The sequence below is a fragment of the Felis catus genome, chromosome X (assembly GCF_018350175.1).
Source record: "Felis catus isolate Fca126 chromosome X, F.catus_Fca126_mat1.0, whole genome shotgun sequence".
NCBI classification, from domain to species: domain Eukaryota; kingdom Metazoa; phylum Chordata; class Mammalia; order Carnivora; family Felidae; genus Felis; species Felis catus.
Window position 1 is genome coordinate 90,633,066 of NC_058386.1, and position 22,193 is coordinate 90,655,258.

The window sequence follows — 22,193 nt, forward strand, 5'->3', positions numbered from 1 at the left end:
TTTAAATCAGTCACAGACAACTGTTTCATTCCCCACACTTGCCTGGGTGTAACAACTGCAGGAACGCCTCTGCTTAAATTACACCCGGTGACACCACAGGGAGAGACATGTCTAGGCTGCATTCATGCTCCGTCCTTTCTGAGCTTCTTTCATAGCAGGCGTCAGCGCCCTTTCCAAAATGGGGTGCCAGGGTTCGGAGCCGTGTTCTCTTATCGGGCTGGTGCGCCGGGATTTGTGCACGCCATCGGTGGCAAAGTGGGAGGGTGAAAAGGTGGGAGGGAGAGGAGGGAGCAGGTGAAGGGACACTGAGTCTCACAGAAGGCAGTGGGGTGGCCAAGGATCAGCCAGAGAGAAGTGGCAGCACGGGGCAAAGACTTACAGAAATAAGTGATGACAAAGGGCTTCCACCTGTGGCCCCTGAGCTGTGAGCCTGTAATAACTGGTCTATGGGTCATTGCCGGGTGTCCAGGCACAGTGCACCAGTTCGCCCCTTATGTAATCCATCCATTTGTTCTTTCACTCACGTATTTATTAAGCCATTTGCCGTGCCAGGCACTGGGGACACAGATGTAAATAAGATGCAGTGCGTGCCCTTGAGGAGCTCATGGTCTCTTTTCCATTCTCAGTAGTCCCAACTGCTCATAGCCGAGAACTCACTGTCACGCCTTCCGCTGGCACTTGACCATTGCCAGGCACCACACCACTTGATTGGTGGAGATACAGAGATACACAGAAAAGTAGGACAAGGCCCATGACCTTGAGAGCATTCCGGTATAGTAGCGTGGACAGACACGTAGACATTGTCCATTGGTATTCGGTGTGTTGAGAGACTATTGGATCAGATGAGCCTCTAAGACGCCCTGTGACCAAAGATCTTTGATGCCGAAGGCGCGTGCCTGGTACTGGGAGGCAGAGAGCCCCGGGGGGAGGCAGACTCTTGTGTCTGACACTTGTCCTGTCACAACGCCAGGCACCTAGGTAGGGGTTTGGTGAACATTTGTTATTTTTGCGTGGAGGCCTCCCGATGAACAGATTCTATTCTGTTTGTGGTTACTGGGCTTCAAAGCTTCTTAAGCTGATAGTCCTCCTGTCAGTGCCCCCACTACCTTGCATGGGCAGTTCTCAATCCAGAGGTCTCTAAAAAGGTAGTAACTGGGGCCCTTAAGATGTTTCTTCATATTGAAAAAGTCTAATAGAAACTGTATGCTCAGCCAAGACAAAGCCACAAAGAGCTAAGTACAATATCATGTTTCTTTGCTTTTGACTGAAATTATATTAGCTTGGTGTGGTTCTCTCACGTGGATCAGAGGCTCTGAGTGAGTGAAAAATTGGGAAAATGAATTATTCCATAATAAAATAGCTTTGCTAGATAAAAATCTTTCCAAACATGGGGCCCACGGGGGAAAAAGGAATAAAAGGGATCCTTGGTGGTGAAAAGGTTGGAAATCACTGGCCTCCACGTCTGGATGCCAAAGTTTGGCTGCAGATTCAAAGCCTATGACCACAGAATCCTGGGATTATTGGCATCTGACACCCCTGATGTGGTTCCTGTTGGAAAAGCAAACATGCTTCCCTGCCCAGCTTTCTAAAGTGTTATACATTAACCGGCTTACAAAGCGCCATTCACGGGGGGGACAGGTTTTTTTTGGATCGTGGTTTACTGTGTTGTTGTACCTGCAGTGAAAGAACATCTCAGAGGAAGCATAGGCTTGCCTGAAATCTACAGAGCCGTGCTCTTGCTGGACAAGCGCAGGGCTCCTTGTAACCTACAGGGCTGCAACGAGCTGTCCACACCTCTCTCCTTCTCATCAGCAGCCTTCACCCAGTACCTCTGAGAATACACATTCCATGAACACACCGGAAACAGGCTAAGAGCATCCATTGGGTATAAGCAAAGGGGGAGGGACTCTGCAGGCTGGGGAAGCAGGGAGGAAGTTTGAAAGTGGCCTGGTCAGGGAATCATTCCCACTCTTCCCAGTGTCTGGAACAGTTTTCGGGAGGAGGTCTAAGAGGGAGAACTCAGCAAAACTTAGGACAGAGGGGAGCTGAGGTTTCTAGACAGAGAGGGAACTCCCAGAGATACTGATCCCAGCCCTCATTAAAAAAAATTTTTTTTTAATTATGATTGTGATCAAATACACCTGATATTTACCATCCCGACCATTTTTAGGGATACCGTTCAATAATGCTCAGTATAGTCGCACTGTTGTTGTGAAACGGGTCTCCAGAACTTTTTCATCTTGCACAGCTGAACCTCTACACCCATTAAGCAACTCCGTCAGCCCCTTCTAACCACCGTCCTACTTTCTGCTTCTATGAATTCGTCGGCTTTCGACTCCTCCTGTAAATGGAATCACACCGTATGTGCCTTTTTACGACTGGCTCCTTTCACCTAGAATAATGTCCTAGCAGTATATCCATACTGTAGCACGCACCGGAATGTTCTTCTTTTTCGAGGCTGAATAATATTCCATTCTATGTACGTACCACGTTTTGTTTCTCCATTTGTCTACTGGAGGGCGCTTGGGCTGTTCCACCTTTTGGCGTTTGTAAATAGTGCTGCTGTGAACAGTGGTGTGCGAATATCTCATCGAGACTTTGTTTTCGGTCCTCTGGGGCACATACCCATAAATGGTATTGCTGGGTTGTGTGGCGATTCTATTTTTTAATGTTTTGAGGAAGTGCCATAGTGCGTTCCTTAGTAGCCACACCATTTTACCTCCTCAGCAATGCGCAAATGTTCCAATTTCTCCACATCCTTGTCCACACTTGTTACTTGTTGGATTTTTTTTTTTAATAGTTGCCATCCTAACCGGTGTGAGGTGGTATCTCATTGTGTTTGGGATTTGCATTTCCCCGATTAGTGACGTTGGGCTCTTTTTCATGTGCTCTTTGGCCATTTGTGGATCGTCTTTGGAGAAACGTCTATTCGACTCCCTTCCCCGTGTTTAAAAGATCATTTGGTTCAGAGCCATGATTTGCAAAGACTTTCTCCCAGGCTGTAGGTTGTCTTTTCACTCTGCTGCTTGGGCCATTCAGTGCTCCAGCCCACGTTTTTAAAGGCAAGGAAAATGCACTAAAATGGAGAAAGAACCCAGAAGAAGGAGGCCAACAGGTTGGGGGCTACCTTCGATGATTCCTCCAAGTGCTTTGAGCACTGTATTCTTGAGTTCCAATCCTCCTGGTGATGCTCCTGAGCACCCAAGCTTTGTATACACTGTACCACCTTCACCCTATTAGTTCTAGGCTGCTTCTAGAGAGAACACGCTCTATTCTGAGTACCATCCACCTCTAACTCCCCACAACTTTCTTGTTTTCCTCATGCCTGGGAGGCCTGCCTTTTCAGCTTGCGGCACCCCCAGCACCCTCAGGGTCGCAGGACGCCAGCCTCAGATCCACTTGCGACCTTTTTGCCAATCCCAGGCAGAGGCAGATTTCAACCCGACTTCCGTGGTAGCCATCGTGGCGGGACTGGGGGTAGAGTCCATCTGATGTGTCAACATTTCTCTGAGAAGCAACTTGGTCTAATGGAAAGACCACCAGACCGTCCCTTCCTGGCTGTGTGACTGTTGGCAAGTCTCTTCACCTCTCGGAGGCAGTTTCCCGTCTGTGAGCATGGGGTTTGGTGACGCCTTGTTTAAAATAAAGCATGTGCATTTCTGAGCTCAGCGCCTGATACACCCTGGGAGAGGTCGGCAATTGGCAGTTCCGCCCTCTGGGCCCAGACTCTTCGGCCAGGAGGAAGCGTGCCCAGCAGGGACCCATTCCACTCAGAGGCCACACAGCACTGAGGGGCCTCGAGAACAAAAGTCCCTCACTGGCGCCTGACCTCTGGTAGACCTGTGCCCAAAGAAGCTTAGATTCTAGGAGTCTGCCACTGCCTGACAGGAGGTCCCCAAATGTCCCTCCCTCGGTGACACCTTTCAGAGACCCTCAGCTCTTCCTGAGCCCAGAGTTCTTCCTATCCTCCTACCCATCTCCCCCCAGCCAGAAACCTTTCTCCCTCACCTGTCCACAGACTTACTCCTTCACCAAGCCTGCAACTCCAGACTCTTGAGAGTCTCTCCAATTTTACCTCCTTCTAGTCTACACTGTCACCTGCCCTTGTCCATGGTGCCATCAGCTCTCGCCTGGCTCAGGACATCACTGCCTGCCACTCCCACCCCCACCCCCACCCCCACGTTCTCCTTGTGTCCTACTCTTGAGTCGCTCCAGTCCAGTCTCCTGGAAGCAGCAGGAGTGATCTATCCACAACTTTTATCTGCTCATCTCACTCTCCTGCTTAAAAACCCTTTAATGATTCCCTGGGCGCTCTTCAGGAGGAAAGTTCAAACTCCTTACTGTGGCTTACAGGCCCCACGTGGTCTGGCCTCTGTCCGCCCCTCTGATGTCATCTCTCACCACCTCTCCTCCATCACACTCCACGCTTCAGCCATATTGGCCTTCTTTCAGTGGATCCAACAAACAGCGCTTTTGCTCAGGGCCTTAACATAGTCTCTTCCTCCGACCTGGAACATTCTTCCCCCTTCTGGCTAACTTTGACTCATCTCTACGTCTCAGTGAAGATGTCACTTCCCCTGGGAAGGTTCTCCTAACCGCCTCCCCCAGTCCCACCCCAAGGTGAATATGGCGATTCCTCTGCCATATTGCTCTTCCTCAGGTCATAGCACTCAACACACTGCTCTGACTACTGCCCTTCGTAGCTACACTTGGAGCTCTGGGAAGTCAGGGACCACGTCTGTTTACCCACCCGAGCCTAGTACGGTGGCCGGCACGTACCATGTCACGTGTATGTCATACAAACAAGTCCCTCTTTGCCTTCCCATGAACGAAGACCACTCATAGTCCTGCCCTCCACACCCAAGGTCCCTCCTCCCCACTGGAGGACTTTCTGATCCCAGACATGGTGGACATGGGTCACACCTCGTCGCCTTTGTTCATACTGGTCTTTCTGGCTGGAATGCCCCGTCCTCCCCTCCTCCCCTCGTCACCTAACAAACTCCAACTTGTTCTTTAAGCCTCGGCTCAGGTTACATCTCCTCAGCGAAGCCTGTGCCTGAAGGGGACCATTAAAATAAAGATTTATTCCAGGCAGGGTAATTCTTAGCTCATTTTTCATCATTACTGCTTTATTATACTAACTCCAATATCTAGCAGCCTTCATCACTCTACCCCAGTGGCCAGACTGCCCCTCCTTTGGGCTCTCCTGACTTCCTCGCAGGGCCTCCATTACAGCCCTTTCCCGAGGCTTTGGATGATGGGTTTTTGTTTGCTTGGTTGGTTCGATGTCGCTTAGTTTAGTACTTTTCCTGAAGGACGTAGGAGGACATTGTGTGACCTTAAACCCTCTGGCTCCTCGTAAGGGCAACTTGGCTCATTTCTTCAATTAAAATGAGACATAAATCCTGGCCCCTCCCCCACCCTTTGTCTTCCCCACACCCTGCCAGGGTGCCCACTCATTACTGAGACAAGCCAGGGCTGCTCCCCTTTCAGGAAACATCATTTTTCCAATTAGCCTTTGATTGGAAACAGTACCATGGCAGCTGGGCTGCTTTTAGTGCCTGCTGGTGAATGGGCAGCCCGGTCATATGGAAAAAGCGCTGGCCCAGGAGTCTGGAGCCCCCAGTGCTAGTCCCTCTCTGCCAAGTGTCTGAGTGTGGGCGACTTCCCTTCCTGCCCTGGGCCTCAGTTTCCTCCTCTTCTGAACAATGAACTTCAGGTTTTGATGCTTAGAATACAGTCTGCGGACTAGGGGCACGCAGCACTCGTGGGAGACTGGTTGGAAATGCAGGATCTGTGCCCCAGCCCAAGCCTTGCAAATCAGAATCTGCATTTTCACGAGATCTGCAGGTGATCCTATCCACCCTAAAGTTTGGGAAGCGCTGCGGACGTCCCAGATGAAAAAAAGTCACTGAAGCTCCGTTAAACATAGTTTCCCTGGCCGCTGTCCTGGGATGGGGTCCCAGAACTTGTACTTGTAGCAAGTAGCCCGATTGACTCACATCCCTGGGGAAGTTTGGGAAACATTGGACGAGTGGTTTATGAGGGCCCTTCTGCCTTTGCCTTTCAGCAGTGCTGTATGCAACTGGTTCATTACTGGCGACAGTAAATAGAGATACGTAAGGCAGGCCTCCAGGACTTAGCCCTTTCTAAACTGGGTGAAGTATTTTCAGAATCATCCAGGGCCATGCAGGTGGGGCGAAAGGAAGACGGATTACCACGGCTTAAGCCAAGTGGTCTTGATTGGAGGAAATCAGCAGTCTCCGGGATTCAAAGAGAAATTACCTGCTTACTCAAGACTGTCTCCTTGATGTAATCAGGCTTGATATAATCACCCGATCTGAAAGACCCTCTTGGAGTATTGAAAAGAGAGGATTAGAGATGGAGGGGCAGTGTCTCTCCTAACACCGGCAAGGCGATCGAGGCAAAGAGGGCCAGACAAGTTGACAAAGAAGCCTGGGGAAAGCGTCTCCTGGAAACGAATCATATTTTCCAAACCCTCAGTGCGGATGTGTGTCCTGACAAGGGATGTTTTCCAATTTGTGAGTGTATTTATATAAAATTTTTAAGAAAGGACTAAAACCGAAATCACATTTAGTTATATGTTTAACAAATCACCTTTATTTGGAAAAGGAAAAAAAAATTACATAAGATCAGGACTGCCCTGGAAAGTTCAGGATAGAAAAGTTGCCGGTTTTTCCTCCATGTTTGGGTTTGTTTTTCTTATAAATATGCCTTAAGTTCCGTTGCTGGTGGGTTTTGGCTCCATTGGAGATTTAGACAGGTGGAGAGAATGTGGAAGGGCATTCAGAGGGTATTTTTCTGGGCAGGGAAAGAAGGGTAGACTCTGTCAGCAAGAGTGAAGTGTGAATGAGCATTGCGTAGCCAGGGCCCGAGTCAGGGGGGAGAGGTGGATAAGAGGGAGGCTTCTGAGCTGTCCAGAGCACAGGACCATGTCTAAGAACAGGGGAAGCCGGGAGAGAATTACTCAAGTCAGGTTGGGATTTTCCTTCTCTCACATTTCCTCCACTTATCCAGCCCAGCCACCAAATCCTGACACTTCTATATCAACGGCACCTCGGCCCCATCCCTCCTCCCCACCACCACTGTTCTGGCCTTCATTCTGGGTCTCATGTGTCCATCCGGACTCTTGCAACAGCTGCAAGGACTCATTCGCAGGAGGTCTTTACCTCTGCAAGATTTTCCTCAAGCTTGAAAAGGCAGTTTCATCAGAAACTAAACTAACTAAACTAAAGACAGTTAGTGTTTTCATCAGAAAACTAAACATATAGAGATCAGAATTAATAACCTCTAGAGTCTCTGTTCTTCTGGGCGAGATGCAAACTCGAATTCAAATGGCCCATGAGATCCTAGATGCTATTTAGGTCCTCACTGAGTCCTGGGGGAAAGGAAGTGAAATTCACAAGAGCAGGGGTTCTCAAAGGAGGGGCGGGGGGGGGGTGGTGGTGCTCAGAATCCACTGGAGGGCTTGTTAAAACAGGAATCATTGGGCCCCACTCCCAGAGTTTCTGATCCGGTGTATGTGGGGCGGGACCCAAGAATTTGCATTTCTGACATGTTCCTAGCTGGAGCGGATGTACCGCTTTGCAATGTGAGCACCTTGGAGGCAGAAAACCCTACTTCATCTCTGTATCCACAGGCCCTCAGCACAGAGCCTGGAGTGTAGAAGGTTTTCAGCAGCAGCTGTTGAAGGAAGGGAATCATAAAAACAGAAAAAAGAGAGGGAGGGAGGCAGGGAGGGTGGGGGAAGGCAGAGGGATATCAGGAGAGAAGATTTAGGCTCACAGAAAGAACTTCCTTCAAATACCAAACATCTTTTTTTCTTACAGCTCAGCCCCCACTGGTTTCTCCGTTCTTTTAGTCTAAACCATTGGCTGCCAAACTCCTAAAGGTCACAGATAATCAAAATTAGAAAAGAGAAGAAATGAAGGCAGTTAGATTTGACTTGAGCCCCTCCCAGGTTTACTCACTTTTTATTTTGCCTTGTTAGGACCTTAAAAAACAAACATACAACAAACATATAAACAAACAGACACCTATCCTCTACGAGGACCAACATTTCAGAAGAGAAAGAACATCCGTAGTAACAAAAAGGTCAAAAGGATATGACCTCCAAACGAAAAAAAAAAAATTCCTTTAAATGGAGTACATTTATCTCTATGAACAAATAAAAGCCATTATATTATCCTTAGTTCTCTCTTTTCACCACAGTCTGGTAAAAACTCTGTTACAGGGGCTTGCTTGGTCAGTTGTCTGACTTCAGCTCAGGTCATGATCTCCCGGCTTGTGAGTTGGAGCCCTGCACCAGGCTCTGTGCTGACAGCTCAGAGCCTGGAGCCTGCTTCGGATTCTGTCTCCCTCTCTCTCTGCTCCTCCCCTGTTCACTCTCTCTCTCTCTCTCTCAAAAATGAATAAACATTAAAAAAAAAATCAAAAAACCTCTGTTACAGACTTCCATTGGTTTCCGTATCAACATTTGGGTATCCACCGCCCAAACTATAATTCTAGACCATGCACTTGTATTTTCCTCCCGGAACCCTATATACTGGACCCGATAACTTTGCTGCCTTGGGCAATTTTCAATTCTCAGAGAGCGACTTGCTTTTCCTGCCACTTCTCATGCTATTCCCTCTGCTTGGAACACTCCCTGCCCACCTGGAAAACTCTTTGTTCTCAAATGCTGCCAGTTCTGTGAAGTTTTCTTGACCTTCACCATCCCAGGACATTAATTATCCCATCATTGGTGTTCCCATAGAACTTGCCCCTTGGCACCCGACTCACTTATTTATGGATCTGTTCTTTGCTGGACAGGAGCTCCTAAACTGAAGGCCCAGCAATTGGCCGGGTACCTGGAACATAGCACTCCAGAGATGTCTTCAGAAAAACCACAAAGAATTGTTGGACTTGATCTGATGGGCAGTAGACACTGTCATAAATTCCCGGTCAGAGGAATGGCAACATCAAAATGATTTTTTAGGAGGATTCTACTTGTAATGGAGACCAGGATAGACCAAGCTGGGAGAAAGTGACACCGTGAAAGATCACCAACGAGGAAGGTCTGTTGATAGGAGGAAGATTGATTGACCTGGTGAGGCTGATTATTGTAGCCAACATTTTTTTTTTTTATTAAGGACACTAAGAATTCCCATCTTCATTTACTTTTTTTTTTTTTCTCAACCAGAGTAATGGCGTGGGGCTAGTTGATAAAATATCATATGGAAGAAAGGAAACATTCCTAACCATCTCAGCCCTTGAGAACACTCAGGATGCTGCCATCTTTCTTCTTTGAACATGGGGCAGGTGCTGCCTTCAGGGTTGACCTCCACTGCGAGGCTGCTCAAAGTATTCTCCAAGATCTCAGTCTCCTCTTTCTGTACCCTTTCCTCCCTCCCTTTCAATCAGCCTCTTCACAGGCCCAGCGCCTTGTGTTCTCCCTGTTAGTGAAAGTTTATTTGAGAAAAATTATTTAGTCATTTATGCTTACGGGTGAGTAAGAAATTTAGGTGTTCCCTCTCCCCGAGAGTAGCTGCACCATCAAGGACTGAGAATTTGCAGGTAGGGATTGCAGGTAGAGGTATTTTTAGGGAACCCATGTGGAGTCTTTCTTGGGCCTCCGAAAACACAGGACTAGGAGTGACCACCAATTCTGATGACAAAGGCTGACCTTGGTCAAAGCATCTTATACATAGAAAGAGGCCATTGGATTACTGCTCCAGCCTGGAAGGGAGATCGGGATCTTATATGTTGTAAATACGCACTGCTGTTAATTATGGTGTTTCCATCATACACTGATCGTCAGCTTCTTCATCTATAAAATTAAGGGGTCGGACAGATTAATGTCTAAATTTTCTTCCAGTTTGGACATTTTGTGGTTATACGATCATCAGTTCGATGCATAAAAAACAAGAAAAGAGAGAGAGAGAGAGAGAGAGAATGTCAGCCAGAAATATTGAAATCAAATTTTATTTTTGGAAAATGGCATTACACACATCTTGCAAATGTACACAGAAATGAGAATGAAATGAAGAACAGAGCTTGAGAGCCAAAATGATTGCAAGAGCAGCTCTTCGGCCGCCTGGGATTGAATGCTGTGAGTCCGCAGCATTCACAGTTCACAACACGTTACACACATGGGGAACTTCTCTAGACTTTGAAGTCCTCTAACCAAAGAAAGCCCTCATGAAATTGTGGAGGGAGGGAGAGGGATATTAACAGGCACAGGAGATGAAAAGGGTCCGCTCCAGCTGGTTTACGTGGGCCTCATCAAACCTACCAGTCCAAGTGGGAACAGCAAACCAAAAAGGAGAGTGCCTTCCTTGGAACACGAGTTTAGCATCCCAGTCTAAGAGCGAGGCTGGGCATTGCCTGGGAAACTGACAGCAACACATATCGACCCATGTCCTTGTCTCCTCTGGCTATACCTATTCTAAGGGGGCAGCTAAAAAGTCCCTAACGTATCTGTCGTCTTTCTCTGTTTTTCTTTTTCTTAATAAGTATTGGTCATGGGTCAAGCAGAGAGAGCCTTCTGAGGTCTCCAAATACCTCAAAACTGCGGCAGGGATAAGGACCATCATTGTCCACTGTCTCTCGATTATATGTGATTCCGAGAACTCTTCGACCCTGCAACGTAATCAAATGGCCGAACGCATTCCGGGTTTGCCACCGAGTTTTTACGCAAAGGGCAGTTGAGTCTTTGATCATAATGTCATTCCTTGAGAAATGGTCAATAGCTGCCGAGAGGCTGTTAAGGAATGCCTTTCCCCCCTTTTTGGTCTGTTTGTTCTTTGCTGACTTGACTTGGCAAACATTGGCCCCCAAATCAGTTATTTACAACTATAAGACACCCGGGAGCAGCGGGAGGGAGAGGGCAGGGGAGGGAAGAGGGACCACAGGGAAGAATATATTCTTTTCAGAGGTTAAAATGAGTTATTTAGGAAATGTGATGTACAATACCATGCATTTACTCTCCAAAGCTAGTCACTAGCAAGCTAACGCCTCTAATACTACAACCACCAATTACAGCTGTTTTGCTACAGTTACTGAGTTCTAACTACAGCTATAGGGCAGAAAGGGTGGGCTGTTTCCATTTTAAACTTTCTCCCTTTGAAAATGGCCATAAAAGTGTTCTCTGTACAAGTTTAATGGCACAAAAAGGTGACCCAAAACTTTTTTTTTTTTAAAGAACTTACCACACATAAGAAATGCAAACTTCAATCAAAACATGCATTAGCTGTGTACAAGTCATAAAGGATCATTGGCTTCAAGCTGCAATATATTACAGGACCATACATTGGAGACGTTTTGGTATAACTTCTTACTTGCTCAAATCCCTTTAGGAGAACTCAGAAAGAAAAGCCATTGGAAAGGGTGTTCCGTTTCGTATTGCCAAGCGGTGACATTCCCAAGGGCTGTGCGTCCTATTGAATAAATTAGCACCTACAAGCTGACTTCTTGAGGCCTGCTAATTACTCGTCTATGGACTGCCGCACAGGGATAGAAACAGTTGATGTCAGTAGCAAATGTCAGGTGAACTTAGTAACAGAAGGAAAACTACATTTTAACGAAGTGAATGTTTCTTCCTATAGTACAGGTTTGTTAAATACCCTTTCCATTTAAATCAACCCCAATTGCCGATCCGTTTAACTAAAAGAATTCAGTGGTTGGCAAGCCCAAAAAAGAAGGTTATTACAGAGAGCTTAATGTGTCATGATAACACCTGAAACGAGTTGCTTCCCCCACCCAACACCCCCACCCGGCCGTACCAAATGACAGCAGAAATTACCTGTGGTCTCTCCTTATATTATATTGCAGCTTTTTAAACTATGAGCAAATCAAACAAAATCAGTTAGTAGTATTAAGCTGATATGAATCCATGGGCGGATTTTTCTGTTCAGCTGATAATTTCTCTGAGCACACTTCACTGCTCCACAAAATGGCAGACTAAAAAGGAACCACAGAGTATTCTGTACAGTGCTTGGAAGGCAAAGACCCAAAGATACATGAGCTGTAAGGAAACTGCTTGTGAAGACCTGCTTTGGGGAATCACAACCGAAAACGTTGAAGAAGGAGCCAGGATCAGACCGATTCCAACCACCATACTTCTGACTGGGCTGGGGTGGGATCAGGGCTGGTTGAGTCTTGCAATAACTTCTCATCACCAAGGCAAAATCTCGGGGCCAAGAAGAGGCATACGCCCGATAACCTAGACACGGAGGAAGGAAAGAACCAAAAGGGAGACAACAAAGGAGAGAGGGAGAAGTGCAGAGGACAAGGGACAAGAGTTTATACTGTAGAAAGAGTGGCGATTGAGTATAAACATGAGAGCAAACATAGCGAACTGGAGAGAGAAAGAAACTGAAGAGACAAAGATCTCCAGAGAGAACTGGAGAGAGAAACAAAGAGATACACAGGGGAGGTAGAGAGTGGTAAAAGTCATTGATCCCTCAGGTTATTAACCCAGAAATAAGTTCTCACGCTTCCAAGTTTTTGCCTTACTTTACGTGGGGTTTGCTGGCACTTCTGCTGTGCCTTCTGACCTCTCCCACGTAGCCTGTCCTTCTAATCAGGAGCAGGAAGTTGCCTTAATTCCCAAAGGGAATTCTACACTCCCCCACCCCCAGCCCCGGGGCATGTAAGGTAAAACAAGATTGCATCTCATTCCAGAAGATGTGGAAGCCTATTAAACTAATGGATCCAAAGGCGGGCCGTCAGAAGTGGCATCAAGAGTCTTGTCATGGGATAGCTAGTGTCACGCCACCTAGGCCAAAGTGGGAGGTCTGCATGGACCCTTGATGGGAAACAAGCCGGAAGCAACACCAATACCAAGAGGTTGGATGTAAAGGCCACGCTACATCTCTGGGGAAGGAGATAAGCCCTGGGGACGAGGGTGGGGGAGACAGAGGACAAAGCCTCCTTTCCCTGAAGAAACAGGAGGGGCAAAATTCTTTAACCAGGCATACTGAAAGACAGGCTGATGGAGAGTAAGCTTTCTAATCTCTGAAAAGAAAAAGTGGAAGGGGCTAGGAGGAGCTAGATCACTTCTGGCATATCAATGTCTGAGACTTTATTCTCTGTGGATTCCAGGTCCCCAAACATAGGACTCTTAATGCCCACCCCCTGCCCATCTCAGATGACCTTCAAAATACTGACGGTTTACTGATAAAACCAGCCTAGGCCTAGGAGCCAAATCCTTCAAAGCAGTGAGGGCAATACATGACTGAGGTCTGGCCTTGGAGATTCAAATGGCCCTTTGTACAAGTTCCAATGGCCTTCTTCAAAAAATAGAACTCCAGTGCCTTTTATTCCCCATAACAAATTGGGTAGCTAAGGAGGTTGCTCAAACCCCACTGTCCCAGCACATCTGTCTGAAGATATCTCTTGGCATAGATGTTTTGGAGGTAGGCCGGTCTTTGAAATCACTCTCATCAGTGTGCTAGAGCTCATTTGGGGCACCTGGGCGTACTTATTCCCTTGTCCAAGGGAGATGTGTGTGTGTGTTGTTTTTTTTAAAGAAAACTTATTGGGCACCTGGGTGGCTCAGTCTGTTGAGCGACCGACTTCGGCTCAGGTCATGATCTCACGGTTCGTGAGTTTGAGCCCCACATCAGGCTCTGTGCTGACAGCTCAGATCCTGGAGCCTGCTTCTGATTCTGTGTCTCCCTCTCTCTCTGCCCCGCCCATGCTCACGCTCTGTCTCTCTCTCTCTCTCTCTCTCTCTCCCAAAAATAAATAAACATTAAAAAAAAGAAAAAAAAAGAAAACCTATTTAGAACCACATCTGAGCAGAACTGAGGGCATATCCTTCCAGAGTTTTGAAGGCAGTAGAGAAGAAGACACACTTTTGTCCAAGGCAGGCACTGGATTGCTGCTCTAAGACTTCGACTGGGCAATTCCAAGAAGGATCTAGGGGCTCAGACCCCTTCTATTTTCCTTCTTCTTAGAACTCTACGTCCACTTGAAAGTACCTTGGTTACTTCTGATTGGGCAGGAGAAGCAGGAAGAAGAGAGAATTTCCTGAGAAGTGGGGGTAAACCCAGAAGGAGATCTCTTGGAACTGAACGTATGAATACCCCTTAGTCCCCAGAAAGAGCCTTGCTGCGAGGAAAACCACGCGTTCAGACCTTGTTGCCCTGGCTTCTGCCATCAAAGGCCACGGAAGCAAGCAGTGTACCCAAGAAGATGAGTATGGCGTGTCGAGCACATAGCTTGCTATTTTAGTGCAAACACAAGGAGCCGATGTTTAACATCAGCCAGGGTACATTTTAGTTACAATGCCCCTTGCTTTTACCTGGAAATTGTCCCCATCAAGGCAGGATGGCTGTGGGAACATGGTGGATGACAACCAACCACAGCAAGACCGGGTTGTTTCCTCTAGCTTGCCTCTCCCCCATGTGTTAAAAGAAGCCACTGCCAATTAATGGCAGCCACACTCATTCAAAAAAGACTGAAAAGCCATCAGGGAGTCAGGATGAACAAAGCTGTTGTTCTGCTCTTCCTTCCTTCCTTCCTTCCTTTCCCCGCTCTAGGAATAAGAAACATTTCCCTCAGCCTACAAAGACCAACCGGTATGAGAGGAGAGGAGGTGAGCTGACCGGGAAAATTGGGCTCCCTCCAATTCCGACTGGATCGGGCAGGAGCTCAGAAGGCTGTTCTGAGGGCTCCTCAAGGTGGGGAAGTGATCCTCTGTCTTGGGTGGACAAGGTCTGGGACCTCATTGTTCCTGCTGGTCCTCAATGCCTCCTCCTCTTTGGGGACATCTGCCGCCCATGTGGATGGGAACCATGTGAACACAGGGAGAAAGAGCCGTATTAGGTTGCTGGGTGGGTTTCCCACTGAGCTCAGGGCAGCAGCATATGGCTCCAAGATCCAACATGACCCTGGCAAAGAATCCCCAGGGGCCTAGCGGAAGGCAATACGGTTCAGTGGGAAAAGGCTCTGGAACAAGAGCCAGGAGGTGTGGGTTCTAATCCCAGCCCTGCCCCTAGCCAGCTGTGTGACCTTGGGGAAATTACTTTACCTCTGCATCTCCGTTCCTGGCGTGAAAATGAGGAATTTGGAGTAGATGATGTGATCCTAAGGTTCCTTCCAGCTAGAAAACTCTATGATTCAATCTAGGCTAATACTAAAGTCCGTAAGGACACAAAGCAGTCATGCTAATGGCTATCCTTTCCAAAACAGTGAAGAGAAAAGGAAGTTTTCTCTCAATTCACCCCTAGTTAACACTACTTATGAAGTTGTTCAGCCCAGCCCCCATATATACATTTTCCCCTTCTTTGTCCCTATTTCTATTTCTGTAAGGGAGAAAAATCAGGAGGTAGGAACAAGCAACAGATGGACTGTGTATGTGTGTGTGTGCGTGTGTGTGTGTGTGTGCACGTGTGTGTGTGTGCACGCGTAAAACAGGGAGGGAGGATGGGGGGGGCGTGGAGAGTGGTGGCAGATGCTTGCCGAATGACTTCAGTGGTAAAACCGGATTGGGCAAAATCGGGAATGAATGACAGGGGTGAAGGCGCTCCGTTCCAATGTTTTGGGTTTTTTTTTCTTTTCTGCCTTGAAAATGGGCCAATTTAAAATGCACTTATTAAAGGCTTGGATTTGGAACTATACCAAGCCCCCTGAAGTGGCGGTACAGAAACATTCTCTTCTAACTGATTACAAGGAAGATGGAAACATCTACTTTTATTACAGAAGACGGTTGGATCAAAGGTCACTCCACAGAAAATATGTCCATTGAGTACATACGCCACGATCAAGGAAACGCTCAGAGAGGTGGCTTCGGGCCTGCACAGGAGGAAATCTGAGCTCCTCCTCTGGCTTGCTCTTTTTTCCCAATTAACTACAAATTGTTCTGGGAGGCACTAAGAAAACCTGGAGCTTCCACAAGGAAGTAGGGGGTAGGTAAAATGGGCTTCTTAATGGTTTCTAACAGGCCTACACATAAAGGAGAGGGGCAAAAGGAGGTTCTCACGATTTGGGGTTCTTCAATGACCCATGTAACCAGGAATCAGTACTACCATCATCAGGACTTTTCTCGAACCAAAAGTATTTCTCGTAGCTACGGACACCTGAAGCTCGTCCACGGGTATCTGAGATACCCCATCCACCCCTGGGTTCCCTTCTACATAGCGCACATCAGCAACGCCACCAGGTTGCCACCGATCCATGTACGACCCACGATCCTAATCATGAAGGAACGGCTGGTGCACGCACATGCGCATACATGTGCACACACACACGCGCACACGCACACACACACCAAGCTCATTCCAGCACAAGTGGAGGAACAACACTAGCCAAACAGCGGCTCGGCTTTGAATGCTGCCCCTTGCAAACTATCCGTACAATTACAAAGAAATAAGGAAATCTTCATATCTGCTAAAAGCAAACACAGAATTGGCATGCATGGCTTTCCCTTAAATTTAGTTGTCTTTGCCGTTATGGGCTATGATTACAGACAAAAAGCAGTGTTATGAACCGGTACCTCAAAGACCGAGAACTATTTCAAATGATCAGTCCTTAGCAAAGAGAAATCCTCTCTAGCGGTAAAGACAAGCGCAAGGTTTCTGTGTCTTCAGTATGAAATATCAGGATTATCGATAAAAAAGAGTTGTTTAAAATATGCCGTAACATTTCGTTTAAAATATAATTAGAATGTCTGGTCCACATTGAAATTATTAATGCAAGCATAACTGTTAAAAAGTTATCAAAAGACTGATTCTATTGAATTGGCCTCTGCTATTCATTTTGTTTCCTTCTGGAGGTTTCTGTTTGGCAGTGACAGCATGATTTCTAAACTACGTTATTCTTCTGCATTTTTTTTTTTGGTAAATTTTCTGCATGTGTTTTTTAGACAAAAGAAAAATCACCAGTTTATAAAAAGGGAGCCTGAAGAGTTTGCTCCTGAAATACAGACACGAGGTTTTATAAAAAGGATATTGGTTTCTTGCTATAAAAAGCGACCGAAAGGTGTCAGACCTGAAAACAAATTCTCACAGTGTTTTCAGTGTTGGCTGTTTACAAGGCATTCAATAGAACAGAGATAGATGGATACCGTACAGTTTTGTGTAATAACTCGCTATGTTAGCGTCCTAGAGGAATCGGGTATATGAAGTCCCTCACCACCAATTCTTAATTGCTTATTGATTCCAAAGTGCCCCACTGGAGAGATCGACAAGAAATTCACTGTGCTTTAGAAACTCTACTGAAATGTCTACAGTGTTTCTCACTCAGTTCTGCCTAGTCTCTTTTTAGCTAGCCCTGCACGGGGATCCTAAACATCTGGTGTCAGAATTACAAGTTGCTGGTGTTTCTCCCCCTTGACAGCCAGAATTGTTGTGGGACAACAAACTGGGGGGCTCAATCAGGAGTGAAGAGCGAGCCTGGGGAGCTGCCTTGCCGTCCTCCCGGGAGTCTCCAGCATTCTTGAGATCGGGAGACAAGGGGCACTTGTGTTTGTCACTCTTGGATTTGCCAATGAGTTTCTTTCCCACATACACATTTGAAGTGCTATGTATGTAAACAACCCTCTACAGAAGGAAGACTGTCGCGTGTATGAGCAAAGTGAGGCAGGGGAGAAATAGCACAGGCGCCTACGTGTTCAATAGAAAGGTCATGGACTAGCACGTTTTGCATCCCCGGAAAGTTACCCCAAAGGATGGTTATCAATCTATCTCTTATGGTTGGTTAACTGTGGATCAGTGGCCCAGAGGAGAAATCACAGGAAAATAAACCCAACATATTACAGTGTGTTTTTAAAAATAACAACAACAAAAAAATAAAAACTTGAAAGCACCAGTAGCCGTGTTGGACCCTTGAGCAGAAGTACCCTATTGTAACGGTAAGCTTGGATTTGTACTCTGGACTCTGAACGTTCTCTTCTCCTTCACATGGAATCACCGAGCGAGTCTGAGTCATCCAAGGACAGAGGCAGGTACAGATCCTGTTAAGAAGATAAGACATCAAGTTAACTCTCCTTTTCTTGTCATCTTAGGCTCTGCAATGAGCCGCTTTTTTAATTAGTATTTTCTCTAATTTTTTAAAATTCTTATTTATTTTGAGAGAGAGAGAGAGAGAGAGAGAGAGCATGAGCAGTGAAGGGGCAGAGAGAGAGAGGGAGAGAGAGAATCCCAAGCAGGCTCTGTGCTGTCAGCGTGGAGCCCGATTCAGGACTCGAACTCACAAACCGTGAGATCATGACCTGAGCCGAAATCAAGAGCCGAATGCTTAACCAACTGAGCCCCCCAGGCGCCCCTCTGATTTTTGTCTGGAACTAATTATAGGTTCATAGGAAGCTGAAGTATAGGGAGGTATACTTGTGCCAATATATCCTTCACTCAATTTCCCCCAATGGTAATATCTGGCCGTTTTCCACGCAGTCATGTGTGTGTGGAGGGGTGTAGTCTTATGAAATTTTACCACATGTGTATATCAGTGTGACTATCACCACAGCTGAGACACAGACCTGTATCCTTGTCAAAGGGCTCCCTCGTGCTACCCCCCACCCTGCTTAGAGTTACATTTTCCCCTCCCCATCTCCCGCCTCTAAACCTCCCTGGCAACCAATAATCTGTTTCCCATTTCTACAGTCTTGTCATTCCAACAACGTTATATAAATGGAATCATACAATATGTAACCTTTTGGGACCAGCCCTTCCCATTCAGCATAATCCCCCGGAGATTCATACAAGCTGGAGCGACAGTTCACTGCTCTATATTGCTTGAGCAGTATTCCACAGTGCGGGTATAGCACAGTTTGGTTAACTCTTCACCCACTGAAGGGCGTAGGGGTTATTACAAACAAAGCTTGCAACAAACTGGGGCACCTGGGTGGCTCAGTCGGTTAAGTGTCTGACTTCAGCTCAGGTCATGATCTCGAGGTTTGTGAGTTCGAGCCCCGTATCGGGCTCTGTGCTGTCAGCTTGGAGCCTGGAGCCCACTTCAGATTCTGTTTCTCTCTCTTTCTCTGCCCCTTCCCTGCTCATTCTCTGTCTTTCTCTATCTCAAAAGTAAATAAACAACAAAAAAAAATTTTTTTAAAAAACTTTCAATAAACACTCCCATACATGTTTGGGACCTTCATGCACGTATGAACGTAAGTTTTCATTTCTCGGAAATAAATGCTCAAGAGCATTGCTGCTGAGTCGCATCGTAATTGTGTGTTTCATTTGTAAAGACTGCAGTGTCGTTTTCCAGAGTGCATGTACTACTTACGTTCTCCCCAGGAAAGTATTAGTGATCCGGTTTATCCACACCCTCACCGGTATTTGGTGTTTGCGCTACTTTTTTATTTTAGCGATCCCCGTGGGTTTGTAGCGCTATCTCGTTGTGATTTTGATTTGCATTTTCCTGATGGTTAACGGTGTTAAACATCTTTTCATGTGCTCAGTTGGCAACTGTAATTCCTCCTCAGTGAAACGTTTCTTTGGATCTTTTGTTCATTTTCTAATTGGATCTCTTCCTGTTGAGTTTTAACAGTCGTTTTTATATTCTACATATGTCTCTGGGTAGATATGTGGCTTGCAAGTTTTGTTTTTTCTCCTACTCTGTAGCTTGTCTCTTCATACCTTTAGCGTGGTCTTTGACAGAGCAAAAGTTTTGAATTTTGATGAGGTCCAATTTATTATTTTTATTATTAGTATGGATGGTGCTTTCATTGTCAACAAGATCTTCCACATTTCTTTCTACATGTTTTACACTTACATCTATAGTCTGTTTTTGAGTTGTTTTTTGCAGACCATGTGAGGTTTAGGTTAGGGATCATTGATTGGGATCACGCCTTTTGTCAAAAATCAGTGGTGAATAAACCCTATATCATATATATATATATATATATATATATATATATATATGTTCATTTCAGGCTCCCAGAGAACTGCCAGGCCCTGAACAAATGCCTGGACCAGAAAATGTAACCCGTATTCCCACTTCTAACGTATTTCCTAATGCTCTTCTATTTTGCATCAAGAGTTAGGATCCATGGCTCCAATAATGCCCAGCTTTGTCTGTCTTGAGGAAATGGGGAGATGACATGACATTGGTTTTTCCCATTGTCCCCAGAGCTGTATTTGGAGGTACTTGTGATTCCTCTTGGACTTACGTCACCCATAGTCTAAGTCAGTGATTTTCAAAACTCTGTCTCTCCCTCTCTTCGCCTTCTAAATCCTCCATTGAAGTGAAATTTTGTTTGGAAACCCAGTACATAAAATAAATAAAAGTGTAGTTGTTGTAGTTGAATCAGACGGGGGTGGGGGGGGGTGCAGAATCTCACCCATCTCCAAATGAAACAGTTTGAAAACCACTGTTATCATTCACATTATCAGCAAGATACTAAAGGGAACTGAAAAATTTAAGGTCAACTGCCTGGATATTTAAGACACCCTCCTTGGTATAGTACAAACAGAGAACTTCAGTAGAGAGCTGTCCAAAAAATTGGAGCATACGGCTTCTCCGTGACTTAGAGGAAAAAGGACAAGAATAGGGAAGAGAAGCATTAAGAATACTTCTTACTGTGGGGCGCCTGGCTAGCTCAGTCGGTAGAGTGCGCAACTCTTGATCTTGGGGTTTTAAGTGCGATCCCCATGTTGAGTGTAGAGATTACTTAACAATAAAATCTTAGAAAAAAAAAGGATGCTTTTTGCTGAGAAAGAAGTGGCAAGAAAACTTTTAGGCAGATTCAATGGGAAGAGGAGCAAAGTATATTCAGAAACCTGAGCTTTTAGCCCTGGATAACTACTACTGTGGCATTGAACAAGTCTTTGAATCTTGGTGTCTTCATCAAGAAAATTCAGACTTTGGGATGGACAATATGTAAGGTCTCTTCTACCTCTCGGGCTATTATTTGGGACTCTCCAGGGAACACTTAATTATTTCAAAGCACAAGAAAGGCAACTATAGCAAATAGACTTACTTGTCACCAACCGGCCATCCCTTCACTATAAATCAGGAGCTAGCAAACTTTTTTTGTAAAGGGCTACATAGTAATTATTTTGGGCTCTCTTGGCTGGTCACATTTGATCTCTGTCATGCAGTCCTGTTTGTTTGGGTTTAGTTTCTTTTATAACTCTTTGAAGATGTAAGAAACATTTTTTTTTTTACATCGGGGCGTGGTGGGGGGCATCCCCAAACCACCAGGCCATAGGCAGGATTTGGCACCCTTGTTCCAAACTACTAAACACAATCTCTTATAAAACTGACAAACAGGTAGGAAGTGCAAGGCCAAGGAAACAGTAGGAGTTCAATAAAAACTTGTAAAATTGAACTGAGGCAAACCGGCATACGATTGAGTCACACCTTTGAAGGGATTTTAGTCCTCTCGTACTTGAGTAAAGTGAAAATTGGACATAGTCTAAAGTATCTTTGAGCTCTAGCTGCCCAGAACAGTGAAGAAAGACTCTGAAAGTGTGCTCCCACATAAAGGCAGTGACACTGGAAAAATTGTCAGCATCGACTTTTTCAAAACTCTGGAAATTAACCAAAAGCTTGCAGCAATCCAAGAGGTGTTTATTCAAGAAAAATGGCTGAATGCTAGTAAGAATATGAAAATGTGTAGTGCTTTAGCTTCTTCTATTTCGCTTCTTTATGTCTGCTCCGGGTAGCTTTGAAAGCCAACAGCCTCGGGGCGCCTGCATGGCTCAGTCAGTAAAGCATCTGACTCCTGATTTCGGCTCAGGTCCTGATCTCATGGTCTGTGAGATAGAGCCCCGCACTGGGCTCTGTGCTAGCAGTGCTGGGCCTGCTTGGGATTCTCTTTCCCTCTCTCTCTGCCCCTCCCCTGCTCGCTTGCTGTCTTTCTCTCTCAAAATAAACAAATAAACATTAAAAAGAAAGGAAGAAAGCCAACAGCCTCACAATTATGGTATCTGAAAAACAGAAATGCAGAATGAGTTGGAAGCTCCCCGAAATGCCCCATTCCTAGAGAATTGTCACTATTCTGCCTGTCCGGTAGCTCCTTAGAAATTCCCACTTGTAGGGCTCTCCTTTGTTTGACCTGACGCAGAGCACACTCACTGCGAACAGCCTTTTCAGGGAGGCTTAATCAGCTGCAATTGTTTAAAATCACAGCTGCCGAAAGTAGAGGAACCCATTGGGGCAAATGAAGCTGCTCAAAACCTTAAAAGGAAAAGCTAGAGAATTAATGTCCATAGGAGACTTTGAAAAGCTCCAACATGTTTCCA

The 22,193-nt window shown here is 46.0% G+C and overlaps 1 protein-coding gene across 5 annotated transcripts in view; it reads right to left on the minus strand.

Annotated features, from left to right (window-relative positions):
• Positions 1-15,537: 15,537 nt before the first annotated feature.
• The window catches only part of DCX (doublecortin), a 110,149-nt gene continuing 103,493 nt past the window's right edge, over positions 15,538-22,193 (minus strand). For all 5 annotated transcript variants that reach the window (XM_019824183.3, XM_019824182.3, XM_019824180.3 and 2 more), the window contains exon 7: positions 15,538-17,959. In XM_019824183.3, coding sequence (XP_019679742.1) covers positions 17,903-17,959 — 57 coding nt within the window. In that variant the 3' untranslated portion in view covers positions 15,538-17,902. The remainder of the gene's footprint in view (positions 17,960-22,193) is intronic.